The sequence below is a fragment of the Pimephales promelas genome, chromosome 7, assembly GCF_988280905.1.
Source record: "Pimephales promelas chromosome 7, fPimPro1.hap1.1, whole genome shotgun sequence".
In the NCBI taxonomy this organism is placed as follows: domain Eukaryota; kingdom Metazoa; phylum Chordata; class Actinopteri; order Cypriniformes; family Leuciscidae; genus Pimephales; species Pimephales promelas.
Genome location: NC_142775.1, coordinates 28,155,649 through 28,165,193, shown reverse-complemented (window position 1 = coordinate 28,165,193; position 9,545 = coordinate 28,155,649). Strand labels below are relative to the sequence as shown.

General features: G+C 35.8%; 2 protein-coding genes across 2 annotated transcripts; one reads left to right on the top strand and one right to left on the bottom strand.

The window, feature by feature from the left end:
• Nucleotides 1–120: 120 nt before the first annotated feature.
• LOC120466800 (alpha-aspartyl dipeptidase) lies at nucleotides 121–2,687 on the bottom strand. The gene is made up of 9 exons (XM_039655420.2): nucleotides 2,547–2,687; nucleotides 2,324–2,434; nucleotides 1,925–2,013; nucleotides 1,755–1,829; nucleotides 1,335–1,414; nucleotides 1,084–1,257; nucleotides 844–903; nucleotides 377–459; nucleotides 121–277 (listed from the first exon to the last, which is right to left on the bottom strand). Exons 2-9 carry the CDS (start codon nucleotides 2,416–2,418, stop codon nucleotides 211–213), a joined length of 723 nt encoding a protein of 240 aa, XP_039511354.2. The 5' UTR covers nucleotides 2,419–2,434; nucleotides 2,547–2,687; the 3' UTR covers nucleotides 121–210.
• A 929-nt stretch (nucleotides 2,688–3,616) lies between these two features.
• umps (uridine monophosphate synthetase) lies at nucleotides 3,617–8,871 on the top strand. Its single transcript, XM_039655981.2, has 6 exons — nucleotides 3,617–3,855; nucleotides 4,034–4,187; nucleotides 5,928–6,599; nucleotides 7,307–7,482; nucleotides 8,253–8,367; nucleotides 8,510–8,871. The coding sequence occupies exons 1-6, from the start codon at nucleotides 3,688–3,690 to the stop codon at nucleotides 8,683–8,685; spliced, it is 1,461 nt and encodes a 486-aa protein (XP_039511915.2). The 5' UTR covers nucleotides 3,617–3,687; the 3' UTR covers nucleotides 8,686–8,871.
• The last annotated feature ends 674 nt before the right edge of the window (nucleotides 8,872–9,545 follow it).

Genomic DNA, 9,545 nt, shown 5'->3' with positions numbered 1-9,545 from the left:
ACAGGATTTCTGTAACTGGTAACACTTATCTGGTTGATGAATAACCATTTACAGACTTTAAATTTATAAATAAATCATCTTTAGAATGCTTCTCTAGCTTTTGTCCTAATGTACTCAAAGCAAAATAAACAGCTGTAAATAATGTAAAAGATAGAGATTTTTTTAACAGTATTTATTGTAAAATGTTTGCATCGTGCATGATGTCGCAACTCATTGTACATCTGTTAGTAAGAAGCTGAGATCACTTCCCGGTTCATACTCTGTGGTTTGCTTCCCTCTGAGAAAGAAAAACAATCGTTTCACTTACTGTGCCTATTTGGCATTATTATTTTTTTTTTTCTGTTATATGTTCCATTTGCAGGAGTCTCTACTTTACCTATGGAATAGTCGTGCTTTTGTGCTTCCAAGTAAGGTGGCTTTGTTTCCTTCCACTAAAAGCATTGAGCCTTCCCGAAGACCCTGCCATCAACAGTATAGGTGTGTCTTAGTGCTCAACTGATGCTAGACTAATAACATTTTTAATGACAATAACAACAGTGAGATTTGATATCAAATCTATATGAAGGATCATGTAACTGACGACTGGAGTAATAAATGCTGAAAATTCAGCTTTGAATCACAGAAAATAAATTGACATATACACACACACACACACATATATATATATATATATATATATATATATGTATGTGTGTGTGTGTGTGTTTAAAAGTTTGGGACCAGTTCTATATATATATATATATATATATATATATATATATATATATATATATATATATATATATCTCGAACTGATCCCAAACTTTTAAACAGTAGTGAGTAATGCATGTTAACTTGACATACCAGCACACATGGTGTGTCCGACTCCTCATGGTACTGGGTGATTCTCTCTTCACGTGTTTCCTGTAAAATGCACAATCAAATCTATGCTCATGAAGCCTAAAATATCTACGTTCAAAAAGTTTTGTTTATTATTTTTTAAATATTTCATAGATTTAACTTTTATCTCATGGCATCAATTTCCTCACAATGCATATTTCTTGGATTTTATAAGAGAAAAGTCTCTGCAGCACCAGTACATACACCCATGTGTTTGCTGTTGGGATCAGTATCCAGAAAGTGAGGGTTAATGTTGAAGGGCACTAAAGCAATGGCAGCAAAAGTGGGTGGATAGACGATGGGCATGTCATTGGTGGTGTTGATGCTGATGGTGGCGACGTTGGTGCCTGCACTTGATCCCATGTAAGGTATTCCATCCTGTGAAATAAAATCCACACCTATTACAGGCAATTGCAGAATATTTTAGATTTTGGTTAAACAAGACACTAATTCACCTGTAAAACTCTTTTCCTAATCTCAGTGACCACATTGTTGTCATAGAGAGCTTTCAGCAGGCGGAACGTGTTGCCGCCACCTAATGTAAACAAAAATAGACATCAGATTGAGAGCCTGTCTTTCTGAATACATTATAAGTAAATGGCGAGGCATTCACAGAAATGAGTATGAATAGTATAGTAGAGAGACCACATTGAAAATTAGGATTTTGACTAATGTATACAAACAAATGTTGATTTCTGGGTCACTGATTAAATGTAAGCAAATTGTGACATTGTTCATGTGAAGTCCTTTAAGCATAAATAGGGGGACAGACCAAATAATAAATGTAAATCTTATGAAAAATATATAAATCGTATATATTAAATTATATTATCTTATATATAAAACTGTTTATTTATTTATTTAATACTTCATACCAATGAATATTCCTTCCGCTTTCCTAACAGCATCCACAGGGTCTGGTGTCTCATGGACACTGTCCACCTCATAGCCTGGAGACAAAGAAAAAAACAGTACAGCAGAGATGAAGGGCAATGTGACAGTGACTGTCCAGAAGTGTGTGTGTTCAACCAATAAAGACACAAACCCAATGTCTTGAACTTGTCTCTGGCAGTCTTGGCATAGGCATCTCGATCATGCAGTGCATATGGGACAAACAGGATCCTCTTTACTCCTCTGTTAAACAAAGAAGTTATTCATTTTTATAAATGGGTTCAATCTAGGTCAGATTTATTTGATTCCAAAAAGACAAACTGTAATATTTTGCTCAATACAAACAAGTTTAAAAACCATAACTGGTGTTTATGTTCAAAGAATGGACTTGTACTTTGCATTTATCCAGGAACAAGCCTGCATGCAAATATAAAACCAGGAAACGACATCAGAATATTAATGTAAAGGACTTTATGGCTTTATTGCAACAATATTCTTAGGACTGTAGCAAGTTTGTATTCCAACATTCCTGGTTAAGCTGCAGGCAACTTACTTTCCAAAAAAGTCTTGGATGTGCTGCTCACAGTGTTGAAGATATCCTCCTCCATGAAGTGTGGAGTTAGATACCAGCAGAAGTCTTCTCTTCATGATATTACTGTGCTGTCTAAAGAAATGTAAGTTGATCAGAGGACAGACAGCTCAGCATTATGACCAGCGCCTTTCTGCTTACACCACATATTCTCAGATCAGTGTAGTCGTTATCTTCAATACATTACCTTTGGACAGACTGTATATCACCCTGATTATTCCACAGATGATAGCACTAAACATTCACAGGAACAAGCCATGATAAGAAACGTCACTGGAATCATGTGATTTTAAAGCAAACATAACTTCCATGAAACAGCAAAGGCAGATCAGAAACTAAAGAAATTGAAGCCTACTGATCACAATTACGGAACCTTTAAAACACATTAAAACTCCTTTTTTGTTTGTATTTATTTATTTACATTTTGTAGTTACTCGCGGTCATTGTTTTCAAAATAAAAGCTCTAAAGCTGTCCTCGGACAACTAGCCTAGAACACGCTTTTTATTAGAATATATTGATTTCTATATATTCATCTTGTTAAAATGATGGCATGTTAATTCATTACGATAACGTTATTGATTTTGTTTTACAGATGAAAATGTAATAATTTATTATTATTTATAATTATTTCTTTTTGTTTCTCAAATACGATTGGTCTAAATAAATTCAAATAAATAACACATATTACACCCTTTAAGTAATTATTGTGTGAAACAGTGAGTGTTGTATATATTTAACTTAAAATAAAAAATAAAAAACACAGTCCCATCATTTTGTCATTTCCACCATAACCTTACCGATGAATTATTTTTTATCAAACTGTTGTTATCAAAACGACAATAGAGTCACGGTCAATATAATTTTTTGAAAAAACATAGATTTACATGATTTACAACCAAGCTGCCATTCTGTCAAATGGTCCAAAACGTGTGTAAATCTATGGTGTAAATATAATTTTAGTGTGCGTGTGGGATGTGTAAAACTCTATCTATGCAAACAGTCCCATAATTTTGTCATTACACCATAACAAACACTCAGAGTAAGCGTTAGCAATTAGTCTAATAAATAAACAAACTATTTTTAAAATGTGTTTTAAAAAGTCTTTTTCTGTCTGTCAAACATCTTTAAATGCTTTTATTTTGTCGTCGAGTAATCTCAGACATGCATGGCCATGAACGTGAGATGACGTTTCACGGCCAAAAACCAATCGGAGGAGAGCCCTTCTAGCCAATCAGAGGCGAAAAAGGCGGAACCTTCCCCTACCATCCTGGGGAAAAAATTCGCTTCCCAGTGCCCCCGCGCACTTTACATTACTGTTTAGCGGAACATGATTGATCAAACTAAAATGGACGACACAAATTTAAATAGTTTAATCCTGAAACTACACGACGTCCAAGCAGTCAAGTTCGGAACGTTTAAGCTCAAAAGTGGACTCACTTCGCCGATCTATTTTGATCTTAGAGTAATAGTGTCCCATCCAGCGTTGATGAACCAGGTAAACACGTGTTCACTTTGAGTAATCATTATTCTAAAAGTTTGTTATCGTAGGCCTACATCACATCCTGAGCATTTTCTTACCAAGAATGTTTTAGAAAACAAGTCCTTCAGATCTTTTTTTTTTTTAAATGGATGTCATTCGTTGATCATAAAATCATTTTTTTTTTTGTGATCAGGTGGCAAGCCTTCTTCACAAGCGTGCTGAGGATGCAAGGGTACAGTTTGATAGTGTGTGTGGTGTCCCTTACACGGCTCTTCCTCTGGCCACAATCATCTGCTCTACCAAGCATTATCCCATGCTTATTCGACGAAAGGAGGCGAAGGACTATGGTATAATAGTGCAAATTTAACTCCACTCCATCTGTAATCCGTTTACTATGTTTAAATTTCACTAAACCAAAAATATTTGGACACTAAAGACACTTAAAAATTTGGGTAGCAACATATCAAACCAAGCAGCATTCATCTAAAAACAAAATCGTAAAACAATCCTCAAAAAAAGTGTAATGCTGTAGATATGATATTCCAAACAATAACCAGTATACCTTACTTAAATGCAATGTAAGTCGCTTTGAATAAATCCATGTGCCAACTACGTAAATGTAAAATGAACAACATGGAATGTCATATGGTCTGTTTCAGTGTCCAACAAATAGTTCTTGAGTTGCTATATTAAAGGGTTAGTTCACCCAAAAATGAAAATTAAGTCATTAATTACTCACCCCCATGCTGTACCAACCCCGTAAGACCTTTGTTCGTCTTCGGAACACAAATGAAGATATTTTTGATTAAATTTGAGAGCTGTATAACTACCACATTGGCTCCTAAGGGACTGCCTCTTGACGGCCCAAAAAGTCAATGAAGAAAATGTTTAAATATCCCAAGTGACTACCGTGGCTCAACTATATGTTTATCAAGCGACGCGAATACTTTTTGTGCGAAAAAACAAACAAAAATAACGAGTTTATTCGACTATTTCTTTTCTTCCTTGTAGGCCAGAACGAGACTTCCTTATAGATTTCCACGACGCATGCGCGAGATTTGCGATCTGCTTACACCAGCTTACACTACTTCAGATCGCAATTCTCGCGCATGCGTCGTGGAAATCTAAGGAATTCTCGTTCTGGCCTACAAGGAAGAAAAGAAATAGTCGAATAAACTCGTTATTTTTGTTTGTTTTTTCGCACAAAAAGTTTTCGCGTCGCTTGATAAACATATAGTTGAGCCACGGTAGTCACTTGGGATATTTAAACATTTTCTTCATTGACTTTCTGGGCCGTCAAGAGGCAGTCCCTTAGGAGCCAATGTGGTAGTTATACAGCTCTCAAATTTAATCAAAAATATCTTCATTTGTGTTCCGAAGACGAACGAAGGTCTTACGGGGTTGGTACAGCATGGGGGTGAGTAATTAATGACTTAATTTTCATTTTTGGGTGAACTAACCCTTTAATCATTAACTTAACAAATAGTTTATTTATATATTTAGTGGTGTGATTTGCAGTGTGAATCTGTATTATTATAGTTTACTAAACTAAAATCATAAGAATTTCTGTTACTTGAAATAAATATTTTTTCTATGTATCGCATTATTCGCATACGTTTATATATATATATATATATATATATATATATATTAAATGGAAATAAAACAATAAAAACTGTTTTATTTCAGCTTGTTGCAAAGGCAACATTTCTCATTTTCATTTAGTTTAAATTGAGGTACTGAAATTAAAAAAAAAACTAATTTGAATGACAAAACAGTTATTGCATAAATAATGTACCGGTAATAGTATATATTTTGGATATGCATCGACACATTAAACTTTTACTGCTCATTATTTAATGTATGATGTTCAGAGTTTACATGAAGGAAAAATGTTGACATCCTCTGGTAGTACATTTGTTTTTAGCACCTTATGATGCTTGTTATATTGACCTTTGCACTGTCTCTCTTTGTTTGTTGTCGATTTGAATGTTGCACTATGAAATGCCATTTCACCCTCTCTATATACTTGTATAATACCGGTCTGACAATAAAGCTCTCCTAAATTGTGTTTTAAAATTCCCCAGGAACGGAGCGTCTCATCGAAGGAACCATCCGCCCTGGTGACAGATGCCTAATAGTAGAGGACGTGGTGACCAGTGGCAGCAGTGTTCTAGAAACCGTTGCAGTACTAGAGAACGAAGGCCTGAAGATCACAGATGCAGTGGTGTTATTGGACAGAGAGCAGGGAGGCAGTGCCAGGCTAGCTGACAGTGGCATCACTCTACATTCAGTCATTTCTGTCTCCAGACTTCTGGATGTGTTGCTTAAATCCGGCCGAATAGACACAGGCACTTCTCAGAACGTTGAGAGATTTGTTCAAGAAAACAACACCTACGTATCAGCAAAGAAGAATGACTGCTCTGCTCCTAAAAAGGGCTGTGATTACCTCGGCTATGGGGCTCGTGCCGGCTTGCCAGACACTCACCCTCTCGCCGCCCGTCTGCTGAAGATCATGGAGGACAAGAAAAGCAATCTGTGCGTGTCTGCAGATGTGACTCGTTCTGAGGAGCTGCTGGAGATCGCTGTGACGTTGGGGCCATTGATTTGCGTGTTGAAGACTCATGTGGACATCCTGCAGGACTTCACTGCAGACGTCGCCAGCAATCTGAAAGAGTTGGCTAAAAAGCACAACTTCCTGATTTTTGAGGATCGCAAGTTTGCAGACATTGGGAACACAGTCAAGCATCAGTATGATGGTAGGTGTTTGTTTCACATGGTGGTGGATGTGGAGCTCTTGGAATTGACTGATCTTAAATTTAACTTGTATAGTCTGCACTAGATATTCAAAGACCAAAGTGTTTGATTTACTGGACAAGGTTTAAGAAACGAGGAGTATGGGGGGTCTGTAAAAGTCTTAATTCCCACATACAAAAATTAAGACCATAAAAAGATCTTAAATAAGCGCAGAATGTCGTCTTGTTTTTAATTTTTTTTTATTATTATTTTTTTATTTTATTATTTTTTTTGGCTCTACACAGTGCTTGTTTGTATGTATGTATGTATTCTTAAAGTGATAGTTCACCCAAAAATCAAAGCAATGATTTTCATCAAAGTCATCATTTGCTCTCCTTCATGTCATTCCAAACCTGTATGACTTTCTTTCTTCTGTGGAACAATCTTTATTCAGAAGCTCACCATGCTAGGACATTTAGGAGAGTCCAAAAAAAAGCATTTAAGACATTTACCAAAAAATAAATAAATAAATAAAAGTAGACCTTTATTTCTAGACATGTTCAGATTCCTTGTATTGTGTTCCACTGGAAAAAAAAAATAGTCATACATTCCTGGAATTACTTCAGGGTGAATAAAAGAAAAAAGTATTTTTTGAGTGAACAATTTGTCTAAATTTTATTTTAATTTCTGCACAAATGTTGTTCACATAAAATATTCTTGTTTTTTAAAGGTGGTCTCTATCGGATCTCCTCATGGGCACACATCATTAATGCCCACGCGTTGCCGGGTCCGGGTGTGCTGCAGGGTCTCGGTGCCGTCGGCAAGCCTCTGGGTCACGGCTGTTTGCTGATTGCTCAGATGAGCTCCCAGGGTTCCCTTGCAACAGGGGATTACACTCGAGCAGTGGTACGTCTTCTACTTTCTGTGAATAACTTTCTGCGAACACTTCCTCACTTCCAGTAACCCTTGTTTATCATTTTGTAATATCTTATTGCTACAAGACCTTCACTTTTTTTCTCTCTCTCTCCTTTTAAATGTTTCTGTATTTTAAGATCAAGGTGGTGTTCTTTTTAATTTTGTCCTAGCTTAGTCCTTTTAAAAGTCGACATGAAATGTATGTTCTTTTTTTCCTATTGTGATGTATATGTAAGAGAATTGGCTTCTCAAGCAAGAAAATAATGTAGGGCGGGACTTGATTTTGTCAATTGGGAATTGATGGGATCATTGTGGTTTGCTATTTCTGTGATGTCATGTGAGTGACAGTTTCAGCTGTTCCGCCCTCTCGCCAGTAAACATGTCATCAGAGAAGATGTTGCTGTAAGAGGGGAGGGAAGTTACTTTGATTAAAGGGATACTCCACTTTTTTTGGAAATAGGCTAGGACCAGAAACTGTCTGGTTACTGATATTCTTCTAAATATCAGAAAATCGGCTTCATGGATTAAAAAATGGTAAAACTCAACTGTTTAACTCTGAGGGAGTTGTAAAATGAGCCTATTTCCAAAAAAAAGTGGAGTTTCCCTTTAAGGATTACGAGGGCACATGTTATTTTTATATATAATTTCAACAAAATTGTATAAAAAAAAAATGTCAATTTTGATTTCATGGTTACTTTAAGGACCTTCTGTCTCACTTATTATTTAATCCACTTATATGAGTTAATTGAAATGTCTTTTAGGTCAAGATGGCTGAAGACCATTCTGATTTTGTGTTTGGATTTATAAGTGGATCGAAGATCAGTGACAAGCCTGGTCTGATTCACATGACTCCAGGAGTGCAAATGCAGAAAGGGGGTAAATTTTTTTTACTGAAAACGCATTGTTTTGGCATTAGCTTTCCTGTGTCTCCAAGTGTTTGGTTGGTGATTTTTACAGAAGCTCGGCTGTTTTTAGCGATCAGATACCGATGTTGTTTTTAATGTCTTTTATTCTCCAGGGGATGGACTTGGACAGCAGTATTCAAGTCCAGAAGATGTGATCTGCACTAAAGGTTCTGATATCATCATTGTGGGACGAGGTATTCTTGCCAGCCCAGATCGGCTCCGAGCTGCAGAAGAATACAGAACGGCAGGCTGGGAGGCACATCTGAAAAGACTCTCACAGGCCAGCTAAGGAGACCCCTCAGGAAAGAGGAAGAAGAATTTGGGGCCAGTTAAATCATGTCTAGTCTTTGTAGCTCAGTCATTCCATCCACTTTAATACTAAACTGATTCAGATAACGCCCTCCTTGTTTTTGTTCACTTTGTAAAAAAAAATGTTTAAATAATTTTCAATAAAAGTGTTGTTTGACATGCCAAATCATATTTTTTAATAATTATAATATATTTTAATTCAACATTGAACAGGGGAGCTTAGCATAATATTTTTAAAATGTAATTTATTCCTGTTATGCATAGCTGAATTATCAGCATCATTACCCCAGTCTTCAGTGTCACATGATCCTTCAAAATCATTCTAAAATTTGATTTTAAATTTATTGTTCAGGAAACATTTCTTGTCTATGTTGAAATCGGTTGTGCTGTTAAAGTTTTGTGTAAAAAAAAAAAAAAAAAAAAAAAACCCAAAAAATTGGATCATTCTTGGATCAACTTAAAGCATTTATTTGAGTCAGAAATATTTTGTAATGTTACAAATGTTTCTACTCTCATTTTACTCACTGCATTCTAGCTGAATAAAAGTATTAAACTATTGTAAGTATTAATAAAATGAATTACTGACCCCAAATTGTTATGGCAGTGTATCTATACACAATTTTACTAAAAAAAAAAAAAAAAAAAACCTGATAAATCCATTTCTCCTCTGTCTTAAACCATAGACCGTAAAAGAACGCCTTAAACGTAAGGCATTTCCACCATTGTCAAAGCTAAAAACTACATTTTGAAAGGATCTGTCATCTCTTGTGAAATCCAGTAGGGGGCAGAAGCACACCAGCTGTGTTATGCCAGTCAAGTGTTTTGATAGCCTATAAGAAA

Coding starts and splice junctions, on each gene's coding strand:
- LOC120466800 (XM_039655420.2), bottom strand. CDS start 2,418: ATGAAGAGAAGACTTCTGCTGGTATCTAACTCCACACTTCATGGAGGA. Junction 2,014..2,323: donor ATCCAAGACTTTTTTGGAAA/GTAAGTTGCCTG, acceptor TTTGTTTAACAG/AGGAGTAAAGAGGATCCTGT. Junction 460..843: donor CGGACACACCATGTGTGCTG/GTATGTCAAGTT, acceptor TGTTGATGGCAG/GGTCTTCGGGAAGGCTCAAT.
- umps (XM_039655981.2), top strand. CDS start 3,688: ATGATTGATCAAACTAAAATGGACGACACAAATTTAAATAGTTTAATC. Junction 4,188..5,927: donor AAAGGAGGCGAAGGACTATG/GTATAATAGTGC, acceptor AAAATTCCCCAG/GAACGGAGCGTCTCATCGAA. Junction 6,600..7,306: donor AGTCAAGCATCAGTATGATG/GTAGGTGTTTGT, acceptor TGTTTTTTAAAG/GTGGTCTCTATCGGATCTCC.